At 39.5% G+C, this 13289-nt stretch overlaps 1 protein-coding gene across 1 annotated transcript in view; it reads left to right on the top strand.

Moving 5' to 3' along the window:
- The window catches only part of ryr2b (ryanodine receptor 2b (cardiac)), a 71263-nt gene that overhangs the window by 33481 nt on the left and 24493 nt on the right, over positions 1–13289 (top strand). The window contains exons 52-71 of the mRNA XM_084735423.1: positions 91–231; positions 1743–1906; positions 2056–2134; positions 2353–2442; positions 2743–2880; positions 3275–3352; positions 3803–3878; positions 5688–5811; positions 6130–6245; positions 6647–6720; positions 8525–8646; positions 8906–8955; positions 9172–9232; positions 9993–10240; positions 10693–10774; positions 11593–11723; positions 11827–12147; positions 12222–12459; positions 12878–12965; positions 13081–13167. Of these exons, the coding sequence (XP_084591549.1) occupies positions 91–231; positions 1743–1906; positions 2056–2134; positions 2353–2442; positions 2743–2880; positions 3275–3352; positions 3803–3878; positions 5688–5811; positions 6130–6245; positions 6647–6720; positions 8525–8646; positions 8906–8955; positions 9172–9232; positions 9993–10240; positions 10693–10774; positions 11593–11723; positions 11827–12147; positions 12222–12459; positions 12878–12965; positions 13081–13167 (2508 nt within the window). The remainder of the gene's footprint in view (positions 1–90; positions 232–1742; positions 1907–2055; positions 2135–2352; positions 2443–2742; positions 2881–3274; positions 3353–3802; positions 3879–5687; positions 5812–6129; positions 6246–6646; positions 6721–8524; positions 8647–8905; positions 8956–9171; positions 9233–9992; positions 10241–10692; positions 10775–11592; positions 11724–11826; positions 12148–12221; positions 12460–12877; positions 12966–13080; positions 13168–13289) is intronic.

Below are 13289 nucleotides of genomic sequence, written 5' to 3'. Positions count from 1 at the left end.
AAATTAAAGTTTACTGCAGTCTAAGTGCAAGTGTATCAGTCACACCAAGTTAAAATGATTCATTTTAATGACAATATTTTCATCTACCAGCTCTTGACCAGTCACTATGAGCAGAGGTGGAAGTACTACTTGCTAACTGGAGGGCAGAGTGACCACGGTTTGGCCTCTGAAGAGGAGCTCCACCTGTCTAGAAAGTTGTTCTGGGGTGTGTTTAAGGCTTTGGCAAAAAAGGTAAACCATATTGAATACCCATGGCAATCTCAAGATCATATTGAAATGATTTAAAATTAGAGGGGCACTCACCCCCCCAGCATGTCAGAGGAGAGAACATTTTTCATGATTTTGAGACTTAATTTTCTATACTTAGCAATTTTTTAATTATTCAGATTCTTTAAAACAGAATCTTTAAATTCGGGTCAGTGGATTTTCTGTTATCCTAGCTGACAAATGGACCAACGAACAGCATTGAAAACAACCTACTTGGTGGAGGTAATAAGAATACTTTTCTGGAGCACCAAAAGAAGTTACAGAAAATGAGTGAATGTTAAAATTTTTCATTGATGCATTGCATTTCTTTCTCCATCCTCTGAGCTTATTTCAGGAACAATGTGTATTTGATTTTGTCTTTTCGTGAACTTAAAAAAAAAAAAAAACAAGTGGAAGAACATATAACACACTTAAGATTAAGACCTAATTTTTCATATTCTGGTATGAAACCTAAAAAAGAGCTGTTGGAAATGTGAGACATAAGCATAACTGAATCTTTTATCAGGTCACTTTAAGTGTGACCAGCATATTTGTGACAGACACTTCCCTGACTGATTCAGAACATGAAAACATCAAAGAACTAATTCATAAGGTTATCCCATTCCCACTTGTGGCCCACATCAAATGGCCTCAAAAGCTGTGTGCACAGTTAACATTGCATTAAATTGCATAACTTTTTCGGAGAAATTACCATACAGGTCAGTGCACAGTAAGTTAATGTATATGTACTGTAGCCTAGCCTGCAGTTTCCTTATTTATTCCGCTTTGCTAATTGTACATCGAGTACAACTGAAACATAATTTAAGGTTAAAATTGTATAGCAAGGAAAACTGGCTATGCAAACTAAATTTTAAATCAGTTGAAGAATGTGGGATACAGTATGTGTATATATATTTGTTTATTGTTTGTATAACATACTGTGTTTACATTAAATTGAAGCCATTAATTGGATTAGTTTTGGCTTCCTGCAGCAAGCAGATATTTTAAGCACCGTATAAATGAGAAACTTCTCTTGTGGTGAGGAGTTTACAGCTGGATTTCAGGATTTGTTGACCACTTCAGTAGGTTTGTAACAGGGTTTTTACATGGCTGCACACGTTCTTGAAATAGACTTCATTCTGGGGTTTCTGCAACAGGGGCTACATCTTTGTACCCAGAATAATTAAATCCAATATGTGATTAAATTTGAATGAACAACCCGTTTTCCTCTGCTGAGTAGTGTTCTGTTTGTAAAATTCAGGCACATGCCAACAGCAAAAAACAGACACACATTACTGTTGTAAATCACCCAGAACCATCATGGAAATCAATAATTACAAACTTTGCTGTCTCTATATTGTACACTAGTTCTTCACATAATTTATGGCCCAGCTTCTCCTGACCCTGTCTCCCCATGTCCCATGCTGTGTCTTTTTCTTCTTCCCTTTTTCCAACACTATGTTTCCAATACCCTCCTTCCTTCTTCCACACAACAGCCCTATGAGTCTGACTTATTCAGGCTTTGTGTTCAGTGCCTGGCTGCAGTAGCCAAGGCCCTGCCTCCTGACCACATAGACTCAAGCAGCATGTCCCACACGGAGGGGAAAGCCTGCATGGACCTGGATGGACATTTTGACCCTCAGCCTATAGATACCTCCAAGTAAGATACTGACCAGGGATACTTACTTACTTAGTAGGAATATCCTAAAGATTACCTCTTAATATATCCATTTATAATGTGCAGTTTCATCCAAAATGTGAAACTGTGCAATAGAGCTAAATAATGTATCATTTCTTTCCCTGCACTAGTGTGTCAGTGCCAGAGAGACTGGAGTTTGTAGTGAACAAATATGCAGAGCATACTCACGAGAAATGGTCACTGGACAAGGTAATATCACAATAATTATTCCTCAAATCTGAATGGCCTGTTGAAGTCCACAAAGTAGAGTTGATGTATGATGTCCTGTTCAGGGCTGAACCACTTAAGATATTCTAATAATTCTTTTTCTGCTTGACAGTGTTAGAACATTAGTCTGCAATGTGATTGAGCTAAGAGGTTGATGTCTGTATATATATTTTTTTCTGAATCTGTGTTCTCTCTGATAGTTTGCCAATGGCTGGGTTCATGGAGAACAGCTCTGTGAGAACACCAAGGTTCACCCTCTCCTCAAGCCATACAGGGCTCTAGCTGAGAAGGTAGACTGAGAAGTCAGTTTTTATGCTGTCTGTCTGTGAATGTGCTTCAATAAAGAAAGCAGCGAACTGACAAATCCCAGGGGCACTTGCATATCAAATGTGGTTTATGTAGCATAAAAGATTAAAATGCTTCGGTTCATGGTCTTTGGTGTATTGAGTGGACAACAGACTTCTTTTCAAGTTTTTTTTTTTTAAATATCAAAACAGTTGAAGCATGTTCTGCTTTTCTGCTGTCCTTTGATGACCTGCCAGTGTCAGTTTTACATGAGGGTTTATGTATTTTATTTCTGAATTTTCCAGGAGAAGGAGGCATACCGCTGGGCTATTAAAGAGACAATAAAGAGTATGCTGGCTTTTAGATGGACCATAGAGAGGACCAAAGAAGGAGATGCTTTTGGCTCACATACCTGTACACGCAGAGTCTCTCAGTCTGGGCAGGTATGTGTACTTCATAGTCGAGATGTTTTCATGGCTGATTCCAGTTTCCAGTTTTTGAAAGTCTGACTAGTCAACTCTGATTATGGCTGATTTTGATTTCTTTTTCTTTCTGACGAGAACCATCATGTGGTGCATGCATGTAAATTTGACTGGTACAGAATCAGATATCTGATGCTGACCAGCTGGTCATCGGTCATGTCCGGTCAAGCTAAAAACTGACGGATTGCAGTCACTGGCTGGTCAGTTGGTGCATCTTTACTTCATAGGCAACATTCACTTTGCCTCTGGGCATTGAACATGTCTGTCCCAGTAAAAGTGATACTATTCACAACTAAACTTTTCCACTACTGGATTGTTTTTAATAGAGTAATAAGCTTTTTGTTGTCTGTCCTAGCTGTCTTTTGAAGGAGCATCAACGTTCAGCCCCAAACCTCTGGACATGAGCAGCATCACCTTATCATGGGATCAGTGTGTAAGTCAATCATTCTGTGATGGTGGGTGATGGATCACACATTTGTGTTGCACATCTGAATAATCCAAATAATATTTTCTTGCATGTTAAAGGGTTTTTAGTTGAAGTTGTCAGATTATGCAGTCTTTTTGTGCAGTCATATAAGTGGCTTAATGTAGGCTTAATGTAATGCAGTAGACATAATTGTTTTCTAAAACAACTCGGTGACACAAGTTTCAGGCATTTTCCTTGATGCATGTCTTTGACAAAAGCAGTTGTCTTGTTGGATAAGTGGGCCTGGGCTCTAATCCTGGTCCGTTTGGACACTGTCTGAGCTGACATGTTGGCCATTATTTCAACCTGCCATGCATCTGCATCCCTGTGGTCACATAATTAGTCAATACAAGTCTGCCAAATTAATTTGCTAGATAGTTATAGAAGATTTTGACTCTGTCTTTTTTATTTCCATAGGCCATGGCCGAACAGTTGGCTGAAAACTACCACAATGCCTGGGCTAAGAGGAAGAAATTGGAACTCGAGAGTAAAGGTACAATACTCTTTCCACTCCTCTCCTCTCATTATACAACAGGGGTTTTCAAAGTCTGTGGGCTTCGCCTTAGACAAAGCTTGCTAAAGATTTCCCCTTTTTATTTGCTTAGTTTAGCTCAGTTCCTCCATATCTATGAGATCATGATTATGTTATTCAGTCCCTGAGAGACTCAACATTGGGCCAGAATCACCTAATATTGCAGTTTGTACTGATAGTTTTATGCATTAGGTGCAGTCTGAAATTATGTCAAAGGCATTTATTAGTTTCTGGCTCTTGGGGGAAAAAAAACAGTAAAATTTCCTAAAACTACTGTATTCCTGAAATATCTCTTTAACCAGATCACACACAGTTACGCTATTCTATGTGATCTCCTTCTGATAACTAATGTAATTCTTGTTTCACTGCCATTCACTCAGCCTCCCTTGAAACTGTTTGGAGCCCCCTGGGGAGGCCCGCCTCCCACTTTGAAAACCTCTGCTATAGAACATTCTGTGATCTACGTGGTGCCAGACTCTGGTGCTAGTTATATTGAAGCCTACGGGACATGCATGAAGAAACACATTAAAGCCCAGCTCAGACCAAAGATTCAGAATGAGAGGAAACATTTTAGAATGTCGCAGGGAAAAGTTTCAGCCCATCTCAGCTCGACTCAAGCCAGCTGATGGCATCACCTGGGACTCACCTTGTTGAATCCCCAGCAGCTGGTTTTAGAACGATCAGTTAGCTAACAGCAAAGTCAGCTGTTAAAGTCAATAAACTGTCTGTAATGAGCTTTGGACAGAAAGAGAGCATCAGATCATCAGTTTCTATGAGGAAAAGACATTTCTGAATAACAAGGGTTAGGTATTGTTTAAAGAAATTACAATACCAGCACCAATATCAGTACCCTTAAAGTAATGCCAATACCAATAGAGTACCTCATTTGGTAACCTTTCACAGTGCACAGTGCAACTATTCTCCCTGTAGTTTTCTTCATGATTATTAGGTTAGGAGGCCCATTTTAATCATATTCACAATTTTTCCTGAAATAATCTTTCCACATTTTATGCATTTATTCTTATCAGGCCCTACAAGAGTGTAATATAACCATACTTTCAAACATTTTGGTGGCAAAACCATAGATACCTACTTGGTACTGGGTTATTTCAGTTGATACCTTGAAGGTATTGAGTACTGATACCCATTGCCTGCAGTTTTGTGCTATCTGTCTTTGTGTCACTCTCTCTCCCTCTCTCACTCAGCTCAACCACAGTCCCATACCTTTTATGTTTTCGCAGTTTAATCAACACTAGAAATGCAACTGTAGCAATTAACTCACTACCACTGTGCTCATTTCATATTGTAGGAAGCTACAAATTATATAAAGCTACAAAAAACCTGAACAGCCAGCAGTTAGAGCTAAAGTACAGAATCATCGTGATGGAGTTGATGTACCATCTCATCCAGTTGTAGTGCTGTCAGTTGGGAGATTTTCAGAATGTTGCAGAATGGCACACTCTAAGTAGTTTCAACTTGCCTTGTTTCAAATCTTTGGTTTGAACTGGGCTTAAAACCCGACATATCTACATTATCTACACTAAAAACACACAATTCAGAGAATAGCCTACTGAATGATTTTTGTGCATTTGATTTTTGGCTTTGCTGTTCAATTGAAATTGCATCTCCCATAAACTTTGATAGAAATGGCACCAAGGTCTGCAGCATAAAATGTTCTTCCTCTCCTCTCCTCTCCTCTCCTCTCCTCTCCTCTCCTCTCCTCTCCTCTCCTCTCCTCTCCTCTCCTCTCCTCTGCATTTCTGTTCTCAGGAGGGGGTGGCCATTCAGTGTTTGTACCCTATGATACCCTAACTGCCAAGGAGAAGACCAAATTCAGAGAAAGGGCCCAGGACATCCTCAAGTTCCTTCAGCTCAATGGCTACACTGTGTGGAGGTGAGTACAGAATGAGCTTATGATTGCAAAAGGTCTATGTGGTACAGTATGAGGTGGGTAGCAAATGATTTGTTCTGTTTTCATGTCACAGTGGTATTCCTTTCTTAACGTGATTCAGGCATCGCAGCAATCAAAACTATCTATACGGCACAGCCGGTGAATAAGATAATTGTATTACCTCTTTATCTTCTTACTTCCCACTTTTTCTCCTGAAAATAAAACAAATAGTCCAGACTGTACAGTATTAACGGTTAGAGCTTGCTGTCTTTTCAAGCAGTAGTGTTTTATTAGCCCTGTTCGATGTCACTCCCTCTACAGGGATCGGAAAACAGTGGAGATGGACTTCCCAGCTGTCACCAACTGCTTTGGCTACACTCTCCTTCATCAGCTGCTGTCTCATACTGAGGATGCCCAAGAGCACATGTTGGAGCTGGGTAACATTATAGGGGTCATGAATGTAGAGACAAGAAAACATGGATATAAAATAAAATACAAAACATGGCTGTAACATAATGCATTTCAAAGTTGTGCATATATTATGCACCTGATATTCTAAGGTTTTGAACATCACTGAGCCTGGAATCTTTATTTTATGAATAATGAACAACAAGCCCTTGGGTCTACATCCAGCAAGTCTGCCTCAAGATAGTTTTGAACTGAACCATCACAAAATATTTCACACCAGGCCTGGGTATATGAACCTGTCTTTGTTAGGTAGAAATTGCGTAGAAATGCTGATTACGTATTTATATCTCTCTATTTTGTCTGTAGGATCATGATAGTGTTGATCTTTCATTGTGTATGATTCAGCACTTCATTGTGTTTTTCTTTCCAGAGGTGATGCAAGCCAGAGGACAGATGTCTAAAGGAGAAAGAGCTCCACACCAGCAGCAACACTTTTTTCTGAAGGTTTGCCTCAATCAATGCATGTCTAAACACAGTCCAAATCTACTGTCTGATATGGAATCTCCAACATTGATTTAGCCCTCTTCCAGTTTCATTTCTCCAGTGCCATTTTCTTTCCTCTCCTTAGCTTTTTTCTTATTACATTTACGTCATCTAATTAGTTTTGTTAGATGGTTGCCATGGGGAACTCCTCTAAGTAAAACCCTTTGTGGCTGTGTAATTTATTTAACCATTTTGGAAATCCATGTGGGTGTGTCGATTGCCATCAGGACATTGATTAAAGCCTCCCACACAGTTCTGCCTCTAAGGAGGCAGCGAATGAAAAGGGTTTATTTTTCATTGATGGGACCCCCTGAGTGAGACCCAGTCAGCCAAGACCGTGAACAGTCATGCCTCAGATCTCCACAGCCCACACCTTCCACTGAACCACACACTCGTACAACCACGCATTTCTCTCTGTGGCTGTCCATCTGTCTGTCAGTGCTTCGTGAGAAGAGCTAATTGAGTGCAAAATGTTTAACCTCTTTTCCCCTCAGGTCATTGCTAGGTCCATCAGTACGACCTCATGTTAAACAGGCAGGCGCTGCTCAGACCCCGAGAACTGATTTGAAATTCTGGCCATAATCACAACACATTCAAATCCTCTGAATTATGGGAGTATGTGTGCAACTAAAATGTGATAAACAAGGCTTCTAGAGTTAGATATTTGATGTAATGGTGCAGCCATAAATAAAATGTTTCTTTGAATTAAATATTTCTCTCAGTGGGTGTGATGTAGCTTCAATGAAGCTCTGGGACAAGCAGGCACCAAATGTATGTGATGTTGTCAAACAGGATGATTTTTTTTACATCAAACTTTGAAGCTAGGGGAAAATTGCAGATTTTTTGAAACAGGGTTGTACAAGGTTCTTATCCATCGTCAGCCCACAGAAGATGGCAGTGTCAGCACCCACCCTGAAAAATTGATATCAGTTAAGGTGTGCCCTATATTGAGAATATTTTCACAGCTTTACTTTCCATCAAACAGCCTTTTCTACAGGACACCAACATTATATAAGTCAAATATCTGCTCCAAGGCAACCAGACTTCTTTGGCAAAAACAGTCATTTTACCTCACGGAACTCAGGCATTGATATTCTGCTGCTGCTGCCTTGATTGGTTTCTTTGTTATTATGTGACTTTGGTGAATCTGAAATAACCATTTAAAACACCAAAGTCACACAACAATACAACAAACCGAGTAGAGTCAAATGAGTCTGGTTGCTTTGGAGTAAAGTTGTCAAAAGTATCATTACTTTAATACTTTTTCAATTCCACGTTTTAAAACAGTACAATGACATTAATTTTATTTAGAAATATTCAATAGAGTCAAAAGTTTTGAATTATTAAGAAAAATGAATAAAATAAAAGAAAAAGTCATGTCATGACAACTCTACTTTGAAGAGAGTGATATTTGGTTTATATACCAGCAGTTTGCAGTTGGAAAAGTCTGTCTGACAACAAAGTAAATCTGTGAAAATAGTTCTAAATATTGGATATATTTAAACTCATATTGCTTTTTAGGGGACCTTTTTTATCTGGCTAAAATGCATTTTGCTGCTGACCCTGTCCAAAGCAGTACATTGCTAAGTTTCCTAGACCAGTACTCCTCTTTGCTTCTTCAAACTGGGTGTGTGCTCAATGTAGATATAATAACCTGCTGTGACCCCACTCCCAAAACTCAAAACTAACCATTTAAGGGTAATGTGAGTGATATTGTATTGATTATTATGTTCATTTATAATGTGATCATTACTCCATTCAACAGGTTATCCTTCCTCTTTTGGAACAATATGTGAAGAGCCACCATCTGTATTTCTTGTCCACTTCTTTCTGCTCAAGTGGTAGTAGAAGCCATGCCTCAAAGAAGGAAAAGGAGATGATTGCAAGGTATGTGCCACCCCCAACAAAACACACAGTATGTTGATTACACCAGCAGTATTTGAGAAAGTTCTCATGCTCTTGAATTGTGTTGTTATGGGTCAATTTCCCTGACATGTTTTGCATAATAACAGTTTTCATTTAGTAACCGTTTTTTGCAGGAGAAACCTCATTGTTCTGTGCTGCCATTCTTCTGATTTCGTGTCCCGTAATTACTTTTTTCACTCCTCTCCTCATTATTTCACTTGTCTTTTCTTCTCACATCCAGCCTCTTTTGTAAGCTTGCAGCTCTAGTAAGACACAGAATCTCACTCTTTGGTAAGGATGTTGTTTTGGTATTAATATGTTCCATTTGCTTGTTGCTTCTTTAGTTTGCGCTTTGGTTGTTAACACTGTTCATTTTTGCCTATTCTTTCTCTGTGATGTAGTTTTCTGACATTTATCTAACTCCTTGCATGTTGTAAGGTTGCATATCTTTTTGTCTGTGCATGTTTGCTGACATTTTGGATTTGAAGTGTGTGTGTTTCTCCCCAGGAAACGAAGCCACCTCAGTTGCAAGCTGCCTCCATGTCTTGGCTCAGGCTTTGGATGCCAGGTAGCTAGATGGCACTACTGTCCCATTCTGCCTAAATCGATATCCTCGCTCTCTGCCTGTGGTCGCATCAGTGTCACACCACCATGTCTGAGGATGAGAAGACTGGTGTAATTGAACCACTGATACACCGATGCTATCTAATTGTGGTTGATATCACTTTTACTCCCTTGAGGACAATGCCACTGATGCATGACGCCAGAAGTAGAATCTTGGCTCTGCAGAGATTGATGTCATTTGGGCTTGTCTGGTGGATAGATTAGCAACTGATTTAGACCACTTAACTGCATTTATTATAGGTTGCTAAAAGAGCACTGCAACATTTTAGTTTCTTACACTTTTCATCCAACATTGTTCCTTTTATATTATCTCAGTTTGTAGAAAACAAATCAATTGTAATTTTTTTCACCAATTAAAAATTTATTAACCAATAATTTATGTTTTGTGTCACATAACTAATATGCCATTAAAATAGTTTAAAGAAAATTCAAACTGTTTTGTATCATATTAACGATTGATGAGAGCTTTACTGTTTTATCATTCTGTGTGTTTTAATTTTTTGTGCTTGATGAATTGTTTCAGACAACTAAAGTGCCACTAGAATTCTTTAAAGAAATCTTAAAATTATAAAAGGGCATGTATTTGAATCTTATTAATGATTAATTAATGATTAATTATTAATTTATTATTGATTGTTCATGAAAAAAATGCACAAAATTTGCAACGCAACATATCACCAAAAAAGTAATATTTTTGTTCCTAGGACCTTGATGAAGTCAGCCCCGGAGTCTATTCAGTCATCCTTGCAGTCATTCTTTGAGGCAGCTGCAGCTGATCTGGAGATGACTGTGGAAAGCCTCTCTGTAACCTTGGTCTGTCTGCCTCAGAGCAGGAGTCAACAGACTAGAGGAGTGGCCAAAGTTCTCAGCCACACAACCTCTATTCTTCTCCCCACCTTGACTTCCGTCTTCCAGCATCTTGGCATCCAAAACTTTGGAGTGGACCTCCTGGGTAAGGACTGCCTTGTTGTGCATCCAAAACAATACACAGTTACAAATGTAGCCCTTTAACATATCATTTCACAATAGTAAAATTCAAACCACCACCACATGTGTTCAGTAGTCTCATTCGCTTCCCTCCATATGTCATGGACCTGGATGAACAGCTGGTTTCCACACCCCTGAAATCACTCAGGGACACCCTCCCCTCCACTTCACCTTCCACATCTTTGAAACCCGCTCTCATTAAGTGTCTCAGTCATGGCCACAGAGGAGCAGGAGCATATTGTCTCCTCACTAATATCCAGACCTCCCAGGAATAATTCATTACCTGAATCAGCAGCCATCCAGCTAGTCCATCTCTCTGTGATTACATACTATCAGCTTTCCTACTCAGCACCCTTGGCTGTTTCTTACAGAAACCTTACAAGGATCTCACCTTTAAGCATCACCTTGTCTTTCCAGTGGGGAGTATCCAGGTGTCCTGTTACAGGATCCTCAACAGCCTCTACTCTCTTGGCACCAGTAGCAGCGTCTACATGGACGGGTACTGTCTGTTTTACAATGTGATTTCAGACTTTGTGCTAAGGACAGTGTCTTCTTTTAATCATATTGTATATAGTGTTGTGTGTTGGGGTGGACCCCCAGGAAGAATAGCTGTTCCTACAGCTGCAGCTAATGGGGATCCTAATAAATGAAATGAAATGTTATTTCTCCATTTGATGTACTAGTACTAGTGTTTTTGCTTTATCCAGTTATGTATTAAGTAGTGACTGAAAAGGCACAAGCAGAAACAATAAGCTTATATATACCTGTCCAACATTCTTATCACTTTAACCCAACCCAAATTAAAATAATACGGATCATGCACATTTGTAAACCTTAAAAATGGCTTTCTGAGCCATTTCTTTGAAATCTAAAACCAAGTTAGACATTCTTTGATTTATAGTTACATTGTTCCATAATTAAACCCCAACAATAGAGATAGACACATCTTGTTTTAATTCCTTATTTTGCTGTTTGTACAGTGAACTTAAAAACATTTTGATCAATCACATGCCCTAGAAATTCTGTCTCAAAAACTTTTTTAATTTTGACAGCACAGATTTCTTCAATTCAGTATCCCCATCAATGTGTTTCTGATTTATAAAAAAACAGAATTTGGTTGTCTTAACATGAAGAGACAACCTCTCCAATCTTTTTAATAATTCGCCTACCAATGACTGTCAAGTTTTAAAGCTTAGCTACAAAATTAAGCAGCCGGCAAACAGACCTGTCTTAGAAATCCTATCCCAGAGAGTTAGATAAGATTTGGACAGTCAATCAGTCCTACACCGATGTCCTAACACAGTAATATTCATACAGGCAGAGGTCAGCAGCAGGCGCTTGCTTGGCAGCCCTGACTGGAACTTTTCCTGTATGCTTCCTGGAGCCAGGCCTAAACCAAAACAACCCTTACTCCATCTACAACACAATGAGTGCCACTGAAAGAGAAGGTAATGAACAAACACACTGATATTTATTAGTTTTGTCTGTATAATCTTGTGTCTTAACCCCTCTGTATTCTAAGCCTTATTTTCCATATCTCTTTTCTTTTAGACCTGGGGCTGTCTGATCGGGTGGACGACATGTGTCCCCTCCTGCCTTCTCTGGAACAGGCTCTGGGGGAAGTAGAGGAGTTGGCAGGTGCTGGCGCTGGAGCTCGCCAGGCCCACTACATCCATGTCACGGAAGTCACTTTGCCCATGCTGTGCAGCTACATGTCCCTTTGGTGGCACTGGGGCCCCGAGGGCCAGCCAGACAGCCCGATCTGTACTTCTGTCATTCCTCAGCATGCCAGTGACCTACTTGGCCACATCCTCCGGATCATCCACAACCATGTGGGTGCCAGCCAGGGTGACTGGATGACACAGATGGCAGGTATTGTGGTCATGCCCAGTACTGGTGTGTATTTCTTTTTTCTCTCCACTATTAACAGCTGTCATATGTTTCAGTTTTTTCTCAGCCAATCATATCCAAAGCCCACTCTAATCTGTTAAAGAGCCACTTCCTGCCACTGATGGAAAAGTTGAGGAAGAGGGCGGAATGTGTGCTGCTAGAGGAGGAGCAGATGAAAGCAGAAGGGAGTGATACCTCTGAAGCAGAGTTGAAGATACAGGAGAAGTTCACTGTGCTGGTGCGAGACCTCTATGCTTTCTATCCCCTCCTCATCCCATTTGTGGATTCTAATCGGTAAGGCACGCTACCAAGGAGCTTATATGTGGAGAGGCAAGCTTATTTTCTGAGGACAAAAGCTCCAGGAGAAATTTAAAGTATTTATAGACTCAGTGGAAAGTGAAACATATTTTAATATATATTGACATCACCTAACCAGTAATTATCATCTGGCCTCTGAAGTTCTTCAGAAACCCTTCAAACACCAAATTTTCTGTGAATATTTATGGTAATCCTAAAACACTGATAAAAATCATTGACTCATTAAACAACTGTTTGAAAATTTTAAACTAGTTATTATAAATACAGAAAAAATGAAGATACAAAAAGAGTAATATGCATAGTTGTTTTTCTTATTATCTCATGCTTAGGTTAGGTTTTACAGGAATAAATTCTGCGACAGTAATTTGATGCGTTTTTGTCTGTCTTGTCTCAGAGCCAGCTGGCTGAAAGAATCGAACCCTGATGCTGAGCAGCTGTACAGCATGGTGGCAGAGGTCTTCGTATTCTGGGCCAAATCTCATGTGAGGATGACACATAATAGTGTTTTTTATTTATTTCTTCTCATATCTATACTGTCCAAGTCGATATTATACCCAATTAAGTATGTAATTTCTTCTCCTGTACTTGCTATAATAGAATTTCAAGTGGGAGGAACAGAACTATGTTGTTCAGAATGAAATCAACAACTTGGCTTTCCTGGTCAACAAGGACAAAATGTCTAAGGTCAGCTATATTTCTGAATTGACGTCAATGACATGTTGACATTGATGTTCAACACCTTCATGTCTTTGTAACAGAGATACTATTAGATGTTCTATTGTAATCACATGAAGTTAATCCCTGTT

This window comes from Lutjanus erythropterus, chromosome 14 (genome assembly GCF_056507025.1).
Source record: "Lutjanus erythropterus isolate fLutEry1 chromosome 14, fLutEry1.hap2, whole genome shotgun sequence".
NCBI classification, from domain to species: Eukaryota; Metazoa; Chordata; class Actinopteri; order Lutjaniformes; family Lutjanidae; genus Lutjanus; species Lutjanus erythropterus.
This window is presented reverse-complemented; position numbering and strand designations above follow the sequence as displayed.